Source organism: Gadus chalcogrammus, chromosome 4 (assembly GCF_026213295.1).
Source record: "Gadus chalcogrammus isolate NIFS_2021 chromosome 4, NIFS_Gcha_1.0, whole genome shotgun sequence".
NCBI lineage: Eukaryota > Metazoa > Chordata > Actinopteri > Gadiformes > Gadidae > Gadus > Gadus chalcogrammus.
In genome coordinates, this window is record NC_079415.1 from 24,776,671 (window position 1) to 24,798,625 (window position 21,955).

The following is a 21,955-nucleotide window of genomic DNA, read 5'->3' on the forward strand; positions in this document are numbered from 1 at the left end:
GCAGACACAACAGGAGCAGGACATGGACATACAACTGGTGCGACAGTGGGTTGAGGCAGGACAGAGACCACCCTGGAGGAGGTGACTGGGAGCTCCACTGCAACGAAGGGCATGTGGACTATGTTTGAGGCGCTGAGAGTGAGCGATGGAAGGGACGTAGAGGATTTTTTCCGCTGCTGCGACCTCTGCGCGGCCTACAAGGGCCCCCCGGCTCAGTCCTGCGCACAACTACAACAACAGGCGGTGGGGGCTCCCATGGAAAGAGTAGCTGTGGACGTCATGGGCCCATTCCCCCGCACGGACGCAGGCAACCGGTATGTTTTGGTCGCTATGGACTATTTTACAAAATGGCCTGAGGCGTACGCAATACCAGATAAGGAAGCAGAGACGGTGGTTGACGCTCTGGTAGAGGGCATGTTCAGCAGGTTCGGGGTGGCAGAAACCATCCATAGTGACCAAGGGAGGAACTTTGAGTCGTGGGTCTTCGCCTCCATGTGTGAGTGCACGGGCATGCATAAGACCCGGAGCACAGCCCTGCACCCCCAGAGCGACGGCCTCGTCGAGAGGACCCAAATTGGACCCTGGGAAAGCAGCTGGCAATCCTCAGAGCGGAACATCAACGGGACTGGGACACGCATCTGCCCTTCGTCCTAATGGCCTACAGGTCCGCTGTTCAGGAGTTCACCTCATTCATGCCTGCCCTCCTCATGTTGGGGCAGGAGCTACAGACGCCAGTGGAGGTGGCCTTTGGCAAGCCCCCTGACACCCCTGCTGTTCCTCCGGGGAGAGAGTATGCCAGGAGACTCCACGTGATCAAGGAAATGTAACATTCAACAACAATACAACCTCCAGCTTTCCCCGTGAGTGCCCGGTTTGTTTACATGATGTGGGCGCATCTGTCTGCGTCACACAAATACCCGTCGCGAATTCTCGTTGGTTCGTTCCCTATATAGTGCACTATATCATGAACACTATATGGAATAGTGAGTGAGTGAATAAGTACGATTTCGAACACAGCTATTGTTTGTATAGCTTGTCTGTGGCCATAGCGGAAGGGGTCTTGTATGTTGACATCGGTGCCCAGAATGAGCACAGATGGAGGTCCGATCGTGGGGTAACCTCTCCAGAGGGGATGCCTTGACCTCCCACCAGACGCTGTGCTCCCTAACCCTCGGGTAGAAAACGGGTGCAGGACAGCCTAGTGAGCTGAAATGTCCTTGGTTTCTGTGTCTGCAGCCTAGCTGTAGGTGCACCTTGAGCAGAATGTCTGACCTTTATCAGAGACTCCAGGATTTCTCGATTCGCAACTTCAACCAATTACTGCGAATTCAGGGCGGGGTCACAATTTTAACCAACTAGCGCAACTTTCCCGCAAATTTGACCAATCAGTGTCGTCGTCTTGAACTGACGTCGACAAACTACCTTCCGCTATACTTCCGTGTTCAAGTGATTCAAGCATTCATGGAGTATGTGCGCGTCAAACGTCTCACACTTGCTGACCAAAATAACTGCGAAAGATCGCGAAAAGCAGTATATTGGTATTCTACATGAAAGCGGGGGAAAATTGTTTTGCACTGCATGCAACATTATGGTGGAACATAAGCATAAATCTTCCATTGATAAGCATTTTGCCACCGTGAAACAGAACTGCAGAACTGCAGGCAGGACATCAGACGACGAGGCAGATCACCATGACACAGGCTGTTGCATCCACATCAATTGCCAGCGAGGAAAGAATCAAGAATCAATTATTTATATGACCATTTCTCAGTGTTTTTGTCCTTTTAATTAATGTTTTTTTCAGTAATAACTTAATATTTAACAAATTAGTCGGGGAAAATTGCAGTAATAGCTTAATAATTAACATCAGGAAAATCACAACTTTCACTTCCTCTCGCACTGTCATCGCAACAAAAACCTAAAAAACACCGCAACTTTCATTGCAACATTTTGGAAAAGCTCACGCAACATCAGGCATTTTAAGCCGCAACATTCTCAAAAAAGGCCGGCGAAATCATGTAGGCTATCGGATCCAGCAGCGGACTGGGACAAAAAAAATCAGCCCGGGAATTTTGGACCAGACCGGCCCAACACAATCGATAACGCACACCTTTTCGTTTTTTCGAATGTGTATACCAACTGTGCAACTCTTTAAAACCACGTACCTTAAGCCATGCAATGAGTTAACGGGAATCAGTGAGAGTGGAAACATTAAATACTTCCAGAAAGTGTACCCATCAGTGGCGGAACAACTTTACAAGAGCCCTGGGGTAGAAATGGGTCAAGCTCCCCCCCAACACACACACACACACACACACTGGGCCTATGCCAGTGAGAAGAGAAGAGTACAACACTGTAGGCCTACATTAAATTCATCATCAGTATTCTTTCTAATTTTCAGGTACACATAGGCTCATCTCATTAGAGTTTAATACCTGATGCCAACCCTCCCCATTAATCCAGGCTTGGGACCGGCCTCCAGTTGAGTTGGGTATCATATCATGAATTTATTTGATAAAATTCGAAAAGCAAGAACATGGATAAAAAAAAATAAGTCAAATTTATTCCTTTTCAAGATTGCTTTAGGAATTTCATCTCACATATTTTCTTTTACTGAAATTTAACTCCCACCATGATCAAATAGTATACCTAAAGTCACGGGTATATAATCAAGCATGTCGATTTCGACATTATCTGTAGAGTTGGTTATGGCTAGCGGTTTGAGTAACACCAATCTACGAAGACTAGCGTGCGTCAGGGCCGATGCCCATTGGTTAGGAAACCCCTGTGCTGATTGTGATTGGGCCTGCCCAGTGTCAATCGGGCCGCTGTTCAACTGGTTTTATGGGCCGGTCAGACCAATATATAAATTAAAAAAAAAGTGTTGGGACTGTCGGCCCACCGGGAAAATGCCCGGTATGCCCGATGGCCAGTCCGTCCCTGATCGGATAGATTGACTGACTTCTATGATAATTACTTGTAGAAAACGGGCAGCCTCGAGGCTGCCGAGGCAGTGGTGCCTCAGCGCGGTCAGCGGGGCTCCGGCGGAAGACAATCGCGGTTCACAAACGCAGGCAACAATCTCTTTCTCCTCCATGTCGCAGTTCAGTCTACTTCAGATTGATGTGGAAGTGGAAGAACCAGAGTCCAGTACGAGTACAGTTGTAAGTAAAGATTAAGTAATATAACAGGTGAGGCATGATATCTCTTTAATCTGTGGTACGGTTTAATTTTTTCTACATATGTATTTGAAACAGGGATCCAGACACTCGAGCGATGAGTCGACATTTGGCACAGAGGAACACTGGAATCTCTGACGGCACCTTAAGGATTTTGTGTGGTGAAAAACGTTTTTGCCCTCTAAAGAAGAAACAACAAAAATCAAGACCGAATACACACAAAGTGCAGTCGAGATAAAGTACATCCAGATAAAAGATAGAACCCGAGATAGACGATTTCACAGTGTATAAAAGTATCGCACAACATCGCTGTATGAAGAACAACATATGAAACAGCTGTCCGACAAAAAAATTATTAAAAAGCTTGTCAAATGTACGCCCAAAAACTGGTACACATTTACTCAATGTTCAAACATGGATTGTCATTGAAACAAAATACTATGTATGTGTTTTACATGCACACAGTATTCCTGATAATCTGATTCTAGGTGTTTTATTTTTCATTTAGGCCATATTTACATCTTCATATTTCTACCAGGAACAAGTTTTGGCATGAAATATTGCAAAAGTACCAGAAACACGGCGTGACGAGACGGTAGAAAATGTACAACATGCCGTGTTTCTGCGACTACTTTAGTACTACAGAGTACTGTGCAGGGTTTCGCACTTAAATATGTTTTTTCTAGCATTGCGACAGGTGAATGAATTGGCTAGAACATTTTACCGCAATTGTGCTGAAAATTAAAAAATAATCATTGCTTTAGTTTGATATATATATATATATATAGATGGGATAAGCGACCCGATGTTTGCATTGTACCGTTTCGCTACAAGTTTGACACTGTACAATCAAACATAAGCTAATGCTAACGTCTCAACATGTCATCCTGTTTGTAAAACCGCTAACTTTGTCTTTGGATAGTGTGACAATATCCCCCCCCCTCCACATGATCGGTACAAAAATACTTTAACTTTTCTTAGGTCATGAAAATACCAAGTAAAGTACGAGAAAAATGAAAATAAACCTTACAAAACCGTCTTCATTCCCGGTGAGCTACATGGAAGCCCTCGGGTACAGCAGTTAGGAGACATCAATGTCAGAAATGGCGGGCACTCGGGGAAGACCATGTGACAACGACAATCTTGTCACAGTGCTGCCACCCGCAGGGGAGACGGTGCAATTCAAATATAAAAAACAACGCAGCGGCTTGAGATTTCATGTGTTGCACAACTACAATTTAGATAGAGATTGACATTGGACACATAGAAAATTAGCCCCATTGGACTCAAAACAATGTTTCTAAGACAAAGAGGAGAAAGGTGGTGGTGGTGGGGGAGGTGGGGGTGATATCCTGCTCCCTAGTCTCTGCGTCACCAGAGGGGACTGCTTTAGCAGCCGCAAAAACATACACAAGTTCCTTAAAACAAGCGGTGTGGACGGTAGAGAGGGGTGGAATGAGAGAGAGACAGAGAGAGAGGTGGAAGGAGAGAGAGACAGAGAGATGGAGAGAGAAGGCGGGGTCAGTACAAGTCCTTCCGGCTGGCGGTCAGGGTGCGGCTGGCAGAGTAGGTGGCGCTGCGGATCACCTCCATCCACCTGTGGAGATGAGGGCATCAGGAGGGCATTGTTCAGAGGAACACAACAAACCAACAACTTTAACAATGCTCTCGTCCAAAGGTTCAATTGAACCCTCAGCCATTTTAAAGTTTTGGATGTGTATCGTTTATTTGATGTGTATTTCTGATCCGACAAAGATCCAAAAACCAACACACTAGAGGTAGACAGACAGAAAGACAGACAGACGGGCAGAAGGCTACCTCTCGAAGGCGTACTCGCTCTCTGATCTGAAGTAGTACACGTGGGACTTGAAGTGCAGCTTGAACACGTAGTCCTTGTGGATGTTCTCCGCCTCGGCGGGCACCGTCACAGAGTAGCCCAGCAGCGGGAGGCTGGCCAGGGGGTAGTCATCCTGCAGGCAGAAGGTGGAGGTTAGGTTAGCTTAGCGTAGCTTGGTTAGGCTCGCTAGAACATTGTGTAGGGAAAATGGTTGACAATATTGTGTATCTGCCTCCCCGCGCTTCGTTTTAACCTTGGAATATATCTAATATATATATAATCCGCCTATAATGTCATTGTATCCAGTGTTAGCAGAGTTAGCTGTGGTTAGCTTGTGTCTGGGAACCAATTAGGCATTCTTTCAATCCTGCCACTTGAATTGAATTCTACACTTTTTTTTCTACTTGCGACTATTCAACCATTCTGCATTTCGCTGTGTAGTTCACAATTTTTGATTATTGTATTTCGTATCCACTGATCGATTCCATCTTCTGTTGTAAAAGCTACTTGGCATAAATGGATTTCCCCCAAGCTGTAACGAGTGTGCACCTTGACACTTTGACCTGCGTCACACAGTAGAGAGGGCGTCTGGCCCTTAGTAGGACACTGTAAGGCAGGGGTCGGCAATTAAGTTTGGCCTCGGGCCAATTTTTTTCAGCCAGTAGGTGGCGGGCCAGAACATTATCTGTTAGAGCCATGGAGAAGATAAGGCTTATGTTTGCTTTTTTTGCCTTATTTGTTAATGAAATATTTTGCTTTCATTTATAATAATTAATCATAACTGATATATTGTTTTATCTTAATGTGATTGATGTCTATTCAGTAGATTAGGGTTTATTATGCTCTTATTTTGTCCTGCCACAAATTGATACTGCCGTAAAGCACAGCTAATCGTAGTAAACTGTCGTGAACTAGCCATGTGGACAACTGTCGGCGTCTCTGCATTGTTATTAAGTGTTCGGAGCCAGGACGGGAGCAAAGACTTTTCTGACCGTAGCTTAACGTAGCTAAACCATAGTTTAGGCATAAGAAACTTACCTTTTCCTGTCAATTACTTTGAGGTGACAGACCAGATACACAGGATTTTGCTTGGAAACGTTTGCTTTTTGTTCAATGTGGATTATGTTTTGGGAATAAATCAGCAATTTTTTTCCTTTTACATCGGCCTCGTTTCCTTCTTGGATTTACTTGGAGTTTATTGCCTTACGAAAAGCACGAGTACAGAAACTTTACATCCTGCAAGAGTAGCAAATAAGTTGCCACTACTTTATCAAAGGCTAGTTCAGGGAATTGATTAACGAAAGTGCATCTGGAACTGCGACGCAGGCCCATCAGCTGGCTTAGTCATATGCCTAGCAAGCACTAGATGACTCTTAAAAGACGTAGGCCTCCATAAATTGCAAGTGTATGCCCTAATCATGTTAATGTCATGCCTGTTCACGTTGGGTAGAGGTGTTGCTGCACTGTCTCCACAGAGACAACGCAGCGATATCATCATGAGCAGTTCTAACTGGAGACAAAGTGAAATCCGCGAGCTGCTGATCATGTGAGAGAAGGTGATGCATTCATATTAAACAAAGACGTTGAAAGATGGTGCGATCTACGAGAGAGACGCAGAGGAACTGTCCTTACGAGTTTCTTTTTTATTTTATTTTTTCGGGATAAAAAACCCTAACCCGTCCCTAACCCAAAAGTGGTCAGCAAAATAAAGAATATGTTGGCGTTTTTGCACTTGTATATAGTTAATCACGTTTGTAGCCTACACTCAGACGTGAACTCATTCTTGCATGCGGGTGCCTTCATTCATAAAAAAATAAAAACATTCAGGAATATGCAAATTATTCTACAGAGGTCTAGACTCCTTGCGCAGCCCCGCCTTCTCCAGTGAACCAAGAAAGCTTGCGTCATGCTGAACGGGGGATTTTACCCCCTCGGTTATACACAGGAAACTTGAGATAAGACTGTGAAATCGCTGGGCGTGCCAATCCTCGACCGAACCAGATTGGCAGTGTAGAAAGTTCTTATGCTGGAGAGAGGGCAGTAGTGCGCACCTAAAAGAAGCAGCCAACCACTCTTAAAACACTTCACACAATGCAACACAACACACATACACACCACGGCGGGTGCTGACTGAATGCACACACACACGCACACACACGGCGGGTGCTGATTAACTGCGGGCACACACACCAAGGCGGGTGCTGATTGACTGCGCACACACAGAAACCTCCGTTCCTAGCCTACTCACCGTTAGAAGAGCTGTAGGTGAAGTAGCCTCATCAGAGACTTGCGTTGCGTTAAACAGCAAAGTCTCAGAGCTTGGCGTCTTAAATCTTTTGTGGACTTTTGTCAACAGCTCCTGCCTTTCTCTTACGTGCAGTATCACACAAAAATACGTAATGTCGCTATGGTTGTTGTATGTAGGCCTATAAAGTGGGGTTCCCCTTCATTTAATATTGCATAGTTTCCAATAACTCCCGCTCAGCCCCTTGCAGTTTACGCGTGACCGTGACGAATGTGTCTCTAACCTTCCAGGAGTAGTAGCAGGATTTGATACAATTAAGTTAAAAAACGGTTGTGAAAGAAAAAAAAGTTCACTGTATCCGGTCCTTTACATTTAAGCTAACAGATAGATATTCGATATTCAAAAAAAAAAAAAAAAAAAAATCATATAACATCAGAATAATCTGGCGGGGCAGATATTATGTCTGGCGGGCCAGTTATGGCCCGCGGGCCGCCAGTTGCTGACCCCTGCTGTAAGGGATGGCTGAGTGATTCATTAATGAAGGGTGAATGGGTGAAGGGATTGCTCACCAGGTGGGACTTGTAGAAGAAGAGACTGAAGCTGGTGAAGACCACCCAGAGCTTCTGCCAGCCGTTGCTGTTCTTGAACTTCCTCAGCAGGTTGCCTGAAAGCTGGTTCTATGTACATACATCAAACAGAGAAAGAGAGAATATCAGCAAATACGTCAAATACGTTGCGTTCCACAGAGACAGGTTGGCCCCGTACAGAGGGGACTCCCTCCCTTTCCCAAGCTCGGAGTCTCAGGTGCCCGCCCGGAGGGGCGACGGCGCAACCGCTGCACGCGGCTACACAGGGGCACACAAGCCCTATCGAAGTCCCATTTCCCCTGCACATACTTCCACAGAGACAGTGACTAACAGGGGCGTAGGAACGAGTTTAACATTGGAGGGGACACATATCGGAAACCTGACAGATCCATTAATGGTTCGAAAAGAAATATGGCATAAATGAACTACACTGCAAAACATTCACAAATGTATTTTATTCTTCTAAAAATATACATTTGTAAAGGAAAACACATTTTGAATGGCAGTATTGAACTGATACATATCAAGTCAATTCTTTAATTGCAGGCCTTATCATACAGTTTTGTAGACTGATAAATAACATGGGAAGAATATTGATCTAAATTTGAATTCGTATTTTCTGAATACCTTTTCTTTTCTTAGTTGTATCTTATGCCTCAATGAACAGACACAGGCAAAGGTTAAGGTTAAAGGGAAAAACAGCATCAAGAATTTTTTTACTCTTGAGTGTATGATATTCCACATTTCCACTAACTAATTGGTGTGTGAAGGTAAAGGTAAACGAAATCGACATTAGAATGGATGTTATGAACTGATAAATATCAATTACTGTGACACAAAAAAGGTTGAAAAACACTGGCCTAGGCAAAAGAGCCAAAATGTTTTCTCCTCCTGTCATTTGCAGCCACGAATTGCTTGCAAATTGACTTCTTGTCCAGTAAGTCAAGTCTATCCTGATGGACATGACAGACAGCAACATGGTTGAGTCTGTTTTGAGACATCGTGTACCGGAGCCAGGTTTTGAGCCTGCGGAGGACACTAAAACTTCTCTCTGCCTCACAGGATGAAACGGGGACTACCAGAACCAACCTGACCAGGTTTTCCACTTGCCCAAATAGTCTACGTACCTCTACAGGCAATCCACGAATGATCCCTGCAGCCACTGCACTGTCTGTTGCTAAATGAGTAGTTCAGGCGAAACATAGAAAGCTGCACTGAAAGTGACTCTCTGTTCAACCCTGGGTATTTCTCAATGACTGCAGCATCAATCTCTCCACTCAGAAGTGTCTCTTCCAACTTTTGCAAAGTCAACAAGTCATCCTGGTTAAATGGCTCACTGAGCTTTGCATCCACAATATCCAGGACAAATAATGAAAAATAATGTTATTTTTACAGTCATCTTTAATCAAATCGCTTTTTGTCCTTTTCTTTACTGTAAAGTCTGCTACATTTTCGCCAGCAAACGTTGGCTAGTAACGTTCATAATAACAACTTTTACCTAGCAAGAGTTAGATGTTGAATCATCAGCTTAACATCAACAACTCTAACGTTTGTTTTAAAATATAATTATCCTCCTGGATAAAATTATGACCAACTCACATTTCCTTTCTTTTTTTTTTCTTCCCCTGGAGAAAGAAATCATTGAAACTACGCTGCTGCTGTCTTTTCATCTTAACAGCTCTAACCTGTCGCTAGCTGCAGACACCCGCATCTCAAACAATCTGACGCCTGATTTCCACCGGGGACGTGTTGGCTCGTTCGTTCGCGGACCGGTTCGAATGAACAAGTCTTTAGGACGAACGAACCGAACCGGTTTGTTTCTCTCGTTCGTCTCGTTCACCGGAAACTCGACTGAACGAATGAACGAGTTTCCGGTAGCACTAACTCCACTGAGTCTGACTGACTCAGATGAGAACCGTGCAATGGCATGCATTCCGGCGAAACGGCTGTGCCGCGGAACGGCTGCGAACTCTGCCCTGCGTCAATCCCCAGCGGGCGCGTAACGGCTTAGCGCTGCCTTGCGAGCCAGCCGTATTCACGCGAGATCACGAGATCACGTGATAATCCTAAACCTAATGTTCTCACCTTCCACTCCCAAAACTACTGCAATTAAATGCCAGGCTTTGTCCTTTCTGACATTGTCCTGATGATATATTTCATAAATAATTTTATGTTGCTCCACTTCGACATTCAGTCTCTCGTCGTCCATGTTGCCGACCTGGTGCCACCGGTCATGACGTAATGTCGATGTGAATTTGTGATAGGCTACATGATTTGAGTATTGTGTTTTATTTTGAAAATTGACCGGAGGCTCTATGGCTTTTACTTTTTCACTTCCTGCCCGGCTCGATCTGCTCTGTGGAAATTGACGCGGTTCAGCAACAGCTCGTGTCAAAAATAGAAGTGCTACGGAATGATAGGGATGCTGCGGAGAATTTCCGCAGCGCGGGATCCCCGGTGGGGATGGTTTCATTAATTAGAGTGGCAGAAATCAGCAGCGGTGACCGTGCCGCAGCCGTTACGTGGCGCTTATGTCCCCGGTGGAAATCAGGCGTTATGCTGCGTTCATTAACAGTCGGAGGTGGGAAGTCGGAATGGAAAAAGCGCAATCTTCGACCTACGTGCGCTCGAGCTACCAAGTTGGAAAAACATGGATGCTCACGTTGAACTACAAGAAAACAAATGTATTATTAGAATTATAGATGATAAATGTAAACTATCTAGTTCTGAAAAAAATATTGTCGACAGTAAGGGAACGGACTATACATTGCTGTCATCGTAAGAGAACCCCTTATTAAGAAAAAGTGCTATGAATAGTTACAACGCTGTATTGGTATAAACAAAGTATCGGCCTATACTCAAGTTCATGAATCGGAATTGGTATCGGGAAGGAAAAAAAATGGTATCGGAACATCTTTAAAAATTTGTGTTCGGAAGTACCTACTGGCACCTTACAGGCCACCGCAGCTTATCGGCAAGGGCAGGGTAATCAGATAGAATCTGCATCCTCACCGCTAGACTCCAACGTTGTTGCCTACTTTGCGTTTAAAGTGTTAAACATCCCGTACAACGACAAACAATACACTACATATCCACACACACACACACACCTCCACGGCGACGCTGAAGTCCACCATGGACACGCTGGTGTTGCGGTGCCAGCACACGTGTACGGTGGTGTTGCCACGGTGACCCGGGCGCTCCAGGGAGGAGCGCGATCCCGCCAGCTCCTCCTCAGACTCCTGCTCCCCGATGCCGTCGTCCTGGAGCTCTGCAGGACAAGGGGAGTAGGAGGGATGAGAGAGGAGGAGGTGGGAAGAGGGGAGAGGGAGGAGAGGAGGAGGAGAGGAGGAGGGATGTTTTGTTTAAATACAGCACTTTATTTACCGATGTTTTGAACCGATTTGCACATGTGACTTCATTTTAATCCTATCGATTTTTTTATTGTTGTTGTGTATTTGAGGGCCTCGAAGTGCGCTACATAAATAATATTATTATTATTATCAATGTGTTCTAAGGATTACAGGCACGGCGCAATACTTTTTGAGAGGGAATTTCAGAACTACTAATAAACTACTCACTAATAAAAAATAAAAAACAAAGGCAAAAATAGGGGATTGGGAGATGGACGAGACGTGGGAAAGTATTGATGGGAAAGGGGCATAGAGGGGCGGTCATAAGAGAGAAAAATAGATTATATTTTGCTGTTTTTGGTTCCTCTTTGATTTCAAATCTGGGAAAATACTTTACTAGGGATTCCCACAATTTATAGAAAACTATTGTAGCAGGCGGGAAAAGCAAGCTCGCGGAAAAGTAGTAGCACCCATATAGCCCCACTCCAACCCCAAATGTACCGGGAGCGGATCTATAGAACGCCCTAACAGGAAGGCGTCAGCTGCTGTTATAAAACCATGTTTACAAGAGGTAATTTGACCTGTCAGAGGCTCAGGAACAGTGCTAACTTCAGTAAGGAGCTACCTAATCACACAAGAGTTTCATAGTTACCACCTTGTCATTCAGCAGCACGCACGCAATGACAATCTCACAAACCACTCGGCCAATGGTCAGTGTTGCCAGAATCACCAGGGATTCTGTCCCAATCTGGCAACACTGCCTATGTTGTTGTTTTCAAGGCCTTTTTAACATATTTTGACAAAGAAATACCACGCACACACACACGTACTAACACACACACACACACACTCACTGTCGGTGAGGCTGGAGGATAGCAGGTCAGACTGGGGGTCGCTGGTCTGCTCGGCGAGGTCCACTGCCATCCTGATGTCTTCCAGCCAGCGCTCCATCTCCGCTGCCGAGCTGGGGCGAGAGACCACCGGTTAGGACCAGAGAGAGAGGGGGGGGGCGAGAGACCACGGTTTAAGATCAGAGAGAGAGAGAGAGAGAGAGAGAGAGAGAGAGAGAGAGAGAGAGAGAGAGAGAGAGAGAGAGAGAGAGAGAGAGAGAGAGAGAGAGAGAGAGAGAGAGAGAGAGAGAGAGAGAGAGAGAGAGAGAGAGAGAGAGAGAGAGAGGCAGAGAAAAGCACAGAAGATAACAAAACATAGACAGAGAAAAACAGGCTAATATTAATCCTATTAAGTATTCACTATTAAGTGAAACCCATTCCAGATGAGAGAGTGAAAGAGGCAGAGAGGTCGCCATGCTTCAAGATAGGTTAGTGTCAAAAAGACGCTTATCCGCAGCAACGTCAATTAAACGTCCAACATCAACAACGGTGTCATGAATGAAATTAGTAATGCACACAACATAACGCCACATGGCGAGATTGATTTAGCATGAGCAGAGATCCATACTTCATGAGATCAACCCCGATCCCAGTCTCCCAGCTTTTGCTCTTAGCCTCCAGTAAGATGTTGTTCATGTGGATGACAGCCCACTCTAGTCCCCACGCTGTCACTCTTCACTCAGCAGACGTGTCTTCAGTGCTTTTCTTTTGTGCGCACCACCCTTTTGCTCTCCCTGTTCGTTACGCAACTGTTGATTTTGTGTGTGTGTCTGTGAATATGTGTGCGAGTGTGTGCGTTTAGTTGTATATCATGCGTAGCCTCACTAATTGCATTATTTGATCACTAGCTACTCTGCTTTTTTGAGTGGGGGTGTTTCTACATGTTGTGCGTGCGTGTACCTCGCTGCTACGACCACAGGCTGGCGCTCTCCAAAGAGGGTGAAGGAGTGAGGGACCCTCCACTCGTCCTCACTCTCTCTGACCTAGGAGAGAGAGCGAGAGAGAGCGAGAGCGAGAGCGACAGACACAGAGAAAGAGTGAGACACACACACACACACTCTGAATGCCACTAAAGTCCTTCCGCAGAGTTTTCGGTTTGTCGACTGCACCAACAAATTATGATGGAACGTTCTAGATGTTGCTATGGGAATGCAGACCCTCCTGTAATTAAATGTCTCCCAGTAAACAAGACGAGAAGTTTGAGGTAAACATAAGATGTTCAAAACAGTAAATCTCGGGAAAATCATAAAACCTACTGATGGTTGGGTTTTTAAATTGCTTAAATGCAACCTTTTCACGGACATCGGAAAACCAGGACAAAAGATTCCCTGCTCTGAGGGGACCTTTGCATGTGTGTGTGTGTGTGTCATTATATATATACACGTGTGTGTGTGTGTGTGTGTGTGTGTGTGCGTGTGCGTGTGCGCGTGCGTGTGTCACCGTCATGCCGTAGAGAGGCAGCTGTCCGTGAACTTTGAACTGGTTGGCTTTGGTCATCCCACGGCTGGTGTACACCAAACAGTCGCTGAACTGGGAGAGGAGAAGGGAAGATGTTCATGAAGGGTTTAACACATAGAGCCACCTTGTAACACAGGGGCATTTAGAACTGGAGGACGGGTAGAACGTGGAAAATGGAAAAAGAAATAAAGATAAATAGATAGATCAAAAACATTTACATTTACATTCAGGGCATTTAGCAGCGACTTTTAGCCAAAGTGACTTACAATAAGTACATTTGTCAGACGATAGTGAAACAACAATATATCGCTGTCGGTTCAGTAAGGATGTTCATAGAATCACTAGGTTATTCCATTCCCTGTGTACAACAAAGATAGCTAGGATAAGACGCTACACAGTACTATTTTTTTAGTGCCAGGCGTACAACATACAATAAGTGCGTACAATAATTGCGAGGACGTACAACATACAATAGGTGCGTACATTAAATGCCACTCAAGATAGAAAGAGCAAGTGGCAAAGGAGACAAGGATAGAAAGATAAATGAATTAAATGCAAGTTTGAATAGAGGAGAGGAGCAGAGGTATGGATCAGAGATGAGGGAAGGATTGATAGAAAGGTGACGTGAGATAAACATAAGACATAACACGAACAACCGAACTTCACCCCAAATAAACTCAAAGCTATATCGAAGGGTTGGACCACTCAGGAAAGAGTAAAGTGACATCATACCAGGAAGAACATCCTCTGCTGGAGACCTTTTCCCGAGAGCTTGCTGAGACATCCCAGCCTGATGAACTCCTGTTGGACAAACATGACAGCTGTTACTCACAAACAAACCACACATCAGCACTGCCCAGGGACATTGGACCTGGTCAATTGTTTCTGGATGTTACTATTTGGATGTAACATTCCTGTTGTAAGTGGAGGCAACCAACATGAAGATGATCCGACATTGGCATTGTTTCATTTTAATCCTACTTTAATTGTTCACTATACGTTTTTTGTTTGTTACATTTATTAATGCCCTCATCCTTAGTTTATTATTTGTATCTAGTCATTTCATCGTATTCCTGTCCTGACCGATTCATTCATTGTTTCTCTCTCCCACTCTCCCTCCCTCCTTCTCACCCGTCCGGGGATGGCCAGGTTGTCGATGCCCGTGAGGTCCTTCCTGAGCTCCAGAAGCTTCTGGAAGTTCTCCATCTTCATCATTGTCCCCTGCAGCTGGAGCACCATCTCAGAGATATCAGCCAGGGCGGCTTTAGAGAGAAGGAGGGGAGTGGGGGGGAGAGAAAAGGTGGACGGAGGGGGAGGTAGTATAAAAGAGAGAGAAAGATTTAAAATAACATCTTCAGACGTGAGGGGACGATGGTGCTTGAGATTGGCCGGAGAATCTGAGCAGCCGGGGCGGTATTGCATTCGCTTTATTCACATTGGGTTTTCTCAGGAGGGTGGCTAGCGTCTCCCTTAGGGATAGGGTGAGAAGCTTCGCCATCCGTTAGGAACTTGGATTAGAGCCGCTGCTCCTCTGCTTAGAAAGGAGTCAGTTGAGGTGGTTCAGGCATCTGGTAAGGATGCCCACTGGGCGCCTCCCTAGGGAGGTGTTCCAGGCACGACCAGTGGGGAGGGGACCTCGGGGAAGACCCAGGACTAGGTGGAGACTAGATTATATCTCAAAACTGGCCTGGGAACGCCTCGGGATCACCCCGTCAGAGCTGGTCAATATGGCCCGGGAAAGGGAAGTCTGGGGCCCCCTGCTGGAGCTGCTGCCCCCGCGACACGACTTATTTTGGGGTCTAAAACCTCATACTTCAGACTGAATTGAAAGGGTGACATCAACAGGCTCCAGTAAACTGCATCACTATGACAGGCAGTTAACGGCGAGCGGTGACACCAGACCAGGGCACTGAGGACGTCACACACTGTGGCCCTCCAAGCCCAGCAGTCTGGTCCGGGCTGGGGCAACACGCTGACTCAGTCTCTGGAGGACTGAGGGCCTTCTTGTACCCAGAGGTCCATGAGCGGCTAAAAGGGCCGCACACTGGTCCTTAAGTCGCACCGTGGATCCAGGCGGATCTAAAGCCCAGTTCAGACCAAAGATTCACCTTGCAACTCGCAACTCCTTGCGACGCCTTGCGACGAGACGGGCTGCGACGTTCTAAAACTGGGCAGTTCACACTGGCTGCAACGCGCTGCAACGGTAGGTGGTTTCCCTAGCAACTGTGAACGCAAGTTCACAAGTTGATCTGGCTGCCTTTCGTGTTATCACGAAGAATTTATAAAAAATGTTGCTGAGATTTTCTATGTGGGTCCACGGTACAACGGAATGAAATCCGACCTTATTAATATCCCCCCCCACGATAGTATGAGTTCGAATCCCGTAATGTATCATATTTTAAGCATTCGTTTTTCATTTATTTCGGCTTAAAACGGTTCTACGTGACAAGTTTCTTCCAATTACACTCCAAATACGAATGAGATGGGAATGTTTTTGACATTTTATTGAAAGACAAATCAAAGAGGCATTCGCAAGGACAGCTACGTGTCTGGCCCGATTTCCAACAGCTGGCGTAGCCACGACAACAAACGACGCATTCGGCTAATGGTCACCAGTTGAACTTAATAATAATAATAAATGAAATTTATATAGCGCTTAATATGGTACTCTAAGACGCTTTAAAACACCACACCAAGTGCCACTGCAATGTCGCCACATGCTTTATTCTTGCTGTCCCTGTTGCTATACCCCTTACTGCCAACGTCGTAAAGGACAGGTTGCTCCTCCAGCAAGCAAATTAAATTCTCCTCCCTCTCCTCGGACCAGAAGTCTGCCATCTTCGGATATTTGTATGCTGGAGTGGACAGTACGGTACTGGGACGGAGTAAGGCAGTGACGTACAAGTTGTTGTGTGCTGTGATTGGCTGAAGAGAAATAGTTAAATCGCCGCGTTCTAAAACTGGACCTTGCGATTTGACATGTTCAATCTCTGGCGACTCCTTGCAACTCCTTGCGACGCCTTGCAACGGCTTGCAACGACCCGTTCACACCGCCCCTGCGACGTTCTAAAACCGTCTCGTTGCAAGCCGTTGCAAGGTGAATCTTTGGTCTGAACTGGGCTTTAGGGTGCGTGCCGGATGTAGCAGAGTAATATGGGCCCAACACCCACCTGACCCACCACTGACACCCATAGATGCTCACTGGCACCCATCCACCCCATCTACTGGCACCAATTCTCCCAATCTAGTGGCACCCATCTACTGGCACCCATCCTCCCAATCTAGTGGCACCCATCTACTGGTACCCATCCTCCTCATCTACTGGCACCCATCCTCCCAATCTAGTGGCCCCCAGCCCGACCCAACACCTGATCCCGCCCCCCCCCACCCCCCAGAGCCCCACCTACCGCGGGAGTCCCTGAAGTCCTGGTGGGTAGGGGGGTAGTGCTTGCAGAGGCGCTCCAGCAGCAGCTTGTAGTGCAGCAGGCGGTGCAGCGGGCGCAGCAGGAAGACGTTGAGGGGCAGGTAGCAGGCCTTCTGCAATTCAAAGTCCCCACACACAGCCTCCAGGCGACAATTCGACCTGGGGGGGAGAGGGGGGGGGCGAGAGGGGGGGGGAGAAGGTGAGGTAGACCGAGAGAGATAGATGCAGAAGGAGAGAGATTGAGTAAGAGACAGAGAGAGACAGAGACAGTGAGACGGAGAGGGAAAAGAGAGAGAGAGAGAGCGATGAATGAGAGAGGGAGGAATTGGAGATTGAAGGGGGGAGAGAAAAGGGTTTAGACAGTTAGAGGAAGTGAGCCAGACAGACAGAGACTGAGACAGATTGGGAGAGAGAGAAAGTGGAAGAAACTTGATAGGGGGAGGGAGAAAGACGGTAGGATCGGGAGATGGGGACAGGGAGGAGAGAGAGAGATGAACACAAAGAAGATAGGATGGATATGGAGAGAGAAAGAGGTAGAGAGAGAGAGAAGGCGATAAGGCGAGGATAGAGAATGGACAGAAGAGTGGCGAGGGATAGAGAAGACGAAGGATAAGGTTTGGAGAGTGCTGGGTAAACGATATGTGTGGTGATGTATTTTCAGCACACTAAAGGGAAGAGAAACTCAAATGACCAGGAGAGGAGGAATGAGGTCAGTGTCTCACCTGCAGGCCCTCTCCAGCTCTACCAGACACTCAGGGTGCTTCTGGAGTTGAACCGTCAACTGCTGTAAGAGACAAACAAACGCAGAGAACCCATTAATACTGCCAAGGTCAGGGGTTCGATTCCCTGGCTAGCTTAAGTGGTAGGGCAAGGCATCAACACTGCTAGGATGAGGGATTCGATTCCCACTGGGGGGTACCCATTTTATGAAGTATATACCTACATACATGTTAAAGTCAGACGCTTTCAATGTTAGGGGCATACATAATACTACATGAATGTAATATAAAAAAAAGAGTTATGGAGTTACCTTCAGACCCTGGATGTTCTTGAGGAGAATGTCTCCAACCCTCTGGTAGTCTCCCTTAATGTGGGCATTGGAGCGACCCTCCCTGTCAGAGAGGAACACAAAAACACACATGATGGTCTCTGTGAGCGTCAGCCTGCAGTACCCCAGATTCAGCACAAGGTGTCAGAGAAGAGCAGGTTACTGTTACAATTGTCCAATAGCAACGTTATGAGGTGTGTGTGTGTGTGTGTGTGTGTGTGTGTGTGTGTGTGTGTGTGTGTGTGTGTGTGTGTGTGTGTGTGTGTGTGTGTGTCCCTGAGAGAACTAAACCGTTAAGTTTTCTTCAATAACAATAACAGTAATACGACATCCCATAAAGAGTGTGTGTGTGTGTTACGCCGTCTTGCTTTAATGGGGTTTATGTGTGAAAGTGTCTCAGGATCGTTTTCTGAGGGAATAATGAGCAGGGATTGTATTCAGTCTCATTAAAAAGGCTTTAAGAGACCATGGACACAAGAACCAAAAGAGACTGAAACACCTTTCATTTGTGGAACTAACACACGTTAATTAATGTTTCTTTCTCTTGTATTGCCCTCTCTTCAGACAGAGGGTGAAGGAGGGAGAGAGAGAGACAGAGATGACCCATCCAGGCTCCATTACCAAGCCTGGCAGAGAAGAGAACAACAAAACCCTTTACCGTTGGCTCTCTGTCCGAGCTCAGACGTTTCCATGGATACACATCTGATTCTGTACGTTTACCCAGCTGGTGAAAGATATTTGGATTTGAAGAATCCCCCTACATGAACGTTCTTATTTTACTGTAATTGGACAGATATTCAAAGACAGCAGCAGGATTAGTGTGCTGTCCTCTTCTACTTCAGCAATTTTCCCAAAGTCAGTCTGAAGGCAAATTCTTCTTCACAGAAACTGCGAGCCTTCTGTCCAACTGTGTGAAGGACAGCTTTGAAATGATGCTCACTGCAGGTTAGCTTAGAGCGGCTCTCCGGCTAGTCGCACGTCAGACACACCAACCAACCGACGGACCATCCTTCTGGAGTCATGGTAGGTCATGTATTTCTCAGCCAAAGGCCAGCAACTATAGATATACCTTTCCTTTTAAACCACTGACAAATTGTGTGTGTGTGAATGAAAAGATAATCTTTTGGTTTATTCATCCTTTAATGATTCTGCATCAACTAAATGCCGACTGAATTTCGATCAGTTGAAGAGTGACAAGCCAAAAGATCACCACCGTTACGACTGAAAGTAAAGGAACAAAGGCAACTTCTTCAAAATAACCCGATGTTCCTCCAGGCTGAGAACCATAGCCCAGATGTCCAGCAGCTGGTTTTTGCCTCGATCTATGTTGGATATATTTTTAAGAAAAGAGTTGAGTCACAGAACCTGATGAGAACCACAGTCTTTATTCTGGGAATCGCTCCTGGTTTCTCCCAAATCGTCTCGAGGCCACGATCAAAACAAGCCGATCTAGAGCCACCTTCTGTGTTCACAGACAGGAGTTACAGTGCTGCAGTACAGCCCCAACTACCTTTGGCTTCATTTACACCGTTTACAATTCTGTGTAGTAAGAACCTTAAGACATCCTCTGCATTGAAGCTGGTGTAGAGACCCTCGTTGAAAAAAGATAAGACCCAATTAAATTATAATTTCAAAATTAAACTAGAACTGCAAGCAGTTATCCAGGGGTCCAAGCGATGTGCATTTCGCGAAGCATGTATTCAAAACGCTACCGTGAACCTGTGGATATAAAGGTTTTGACTGTGAGAGGTTCGGTGTGGGAGTTATAGCCCCAAACGCGTTTTTCCTTGGTATAGCGCCACCTAGTGACCGGCATGTCTGGATTTTGTCGTCTGCGTAGTCCGAACAGATCTGGATCTAGTCATGCAATTGGCGTGTGTGCACCATTTACTGTTTGGGCTGTGGTACCACTTTTGGGGGGGTAAGTATAAAAAACACTACAAAAACAATAGGGATCAAACCTGTTGGCTTGGATCCCTAACTAGAACTGCAAGCAGTTATCCAGGGGTCCAAGCGATGTGCATTTCGCCGGCACAACGCGAAGCATGTATTCAAAACGCTACCGTGAACCTGTGGATATAAAGGTTTTGATTGTGGGAGGTTCGGTGTGGGAGTTATATCCCTAAACGCGTTTTCAGAACATTCCTTTGGCCAATTAGGAGATAAACTATTTCCTCGTTTATGGCGCCCCCTAATGGCGAAGTTTTGTAGAAGATATACAATTTCCTCGTTTATTGCGCCCCCTAATGGCGAATATTTCCGAATTTTTTTTCGAACGACATTAAGGGTAGCACCAACATGTGTGTAAAACTTGGACTCGATCCGATGTCTAATTTTGGATTTTTTGGGACGTATGATTTTTTCACGTGTAACATAGCCAATAAACAAATATTCAAAACGCTACCGTTTCGTTGTCGACGGTCGGATCAAAAAAGTGTTACAATTTCTTTTTTTGTGTGCGTCTGAAGATGTCGTGTGCAAAGTTTGGTGTCGATCGGGCACGAAATGTGGGAGGAATAGCGAAAAAACAGTTTAGCGGTTTTCGCCATTTTGCGAAAGAAATTCAGAGACGAAAATGGGCATGGCCTATGCCAAAAGATGCAGCAGACTCCAGTGAATCTGTGGGTATAACGTTTTTGACTGCGGGAGGTTCGTGTGGGAGTTATAGCTCCAAACAAGTTTTCCTTGGTATAGCGCCATCTAGTGACCGGCAGGTCTGGATTTTGTCGTTTGCGTAGTCCGCACAGACCTGGATCTAGTCATGCAATTGGCGTGTCTGCACCATTTACGGTTTGGGCTGTGGTACCACTTTGAAGGAGGTAAGTATAATAAACACTACAAAAACAATAGGGATTGGACCCCTAACAAGCAGCAATGTGGGGGTCAAGCATAATGGGACTTGATAAACTAATTTTGCTGGACGGACGTAATCGGCTAGGTGGCTACATGACGACCGTCTCGGTAATCGGTAATACCAACAGCCGGTGGGATGAGCATTATGAGAGTACGCGTCAATGTTTACCAAATGGGAAAATGACCCCACCTAGAGGTAAGGGCGCAATACAGTCTGCCTGACAAATTTCACAAATACATAGGGGTATTCGGAACAGTATCCCAAAAAGAGACACAATGTAAACAAGCATCCGTTCTGGAGGTGGTTCGTGAAGCATCTAATCCAGTGGGAATTGCAGTTTATATTGTAAGTGGGCGGAATGGTAAATAGTCATTGTTGCATTATACATTAAGTACCGCTTGTCGCCACATGAGTGCAGTGTCTACCCATTAATGAGCGCTGTTCAGCGCAACTAACATTGAAATAAATGAAGTAGTGTTCTGATTGTATGCTGTATGTCAGATTGATATGTTATCAGTTTTATATAACACAGTATATGATGACCATGATAAAATACATATGATTAGATTTTACTGACAATAAAAGTTATTGGCAAATGTGTATCACAATGAAAATACATTGAAGTTGCTTTCTAAGTGCTGGAATGGACTTGCTGCTAACAACCCACCCCTAAAAGTCAAATCACACCAAATTATTTGGGCATCATCAGGATAGGGTCATAAGACTATGAGCCAAGTTTGGTTTGGATGCATGAAGGCCTTGCAGAGATATGAGCTCACTTCCTGTTTGACGTGGCCCTGAGGTCAAAGGTCAGCAAATAGTTTGGATGTCCCCAGAATGATGTCATGAGTCTAGATACCAAGTTTGGCTATGATATGTTAAAGAAGTGCTGAGAACAGGCTTATTTCCCGTCTGGCTGCTTTGCCGTCAAGTTAGATTGGCTGTCACGACCAAACGGTTTTGAATTTGAGAAAGCTGTTTGACAAATTTGTTCAGCTTGGTTTGAAGATCATATATGCCAAGGTTCATGAAGATTGGACATAATCTGTGGCCTGTGGAAAATGTACAACTGATTTTGAC

General features: G+C 45.7%; 1 protein-coding gene across 2 annotated transcripts in view; it reads right to left on the reverse strand.

Moving 5' to 3' along the window:
• Positions 1-329: 329 nt before the first annotated feature.
• LOC130380364 (FERM, ARHGEF and pleckstrin domain-containing protein 1-like) overlaps positions 330-21,955 on the reverse strand; it is a 127,548-nt gene continuing 105,922 nt past the window's right edge. Inside the window, exons 17-28 of one of the 2 annotated variants that reach the window (XM_056587540.1) lie at positions 18,004-18,085; positions 17,696-17,757; positions 16,957-17,132; positions 14,681-14,811; positions 14,282-14,350; positions 13,532-13,621; positions 12,992-13,074; positions 12,056-12,165; positions 10,959-11,119; positions 7,831-7,938; positions 4,998-5,149; positions 330-4,776 (exon numbers count right to left, since the gene is read on the reverse strand). In XM_056587540.1, coding sequence (XP_056443515.1) covers positions 4,701-4,776; positions 4,998-5,149; positions 7,831-7,938; positions 10,959-11,119; positions 12,056-12,165; positions 12,992-13,074; positions 13,532-13,621; positions 14,282-14,350; positions 14,681-14,811; positions 16,957-17,132; positions 17,696-17,757; positions 18,004-18,085 — 1,300 coding nt within the window. In that variant the 3' untranslated portion in view covers positions 330-4,700. The remainder of the gene's footprint in view (positions 4,777-4,997; positions 5,150-7,830; positions 7,939-10,958; positions 11,120-12,055; positions 12,166-12,991; positions 13,075-13,531; positions 13,622-14,281; positions 14,351-14,680; positions 14,812-16,956; positions 17,133-17,695; positions 17,758-18,003; positions 18,086-21,955) is intronic. The other variant, XM_056587539.1, reaches the window with a different exon arrangement.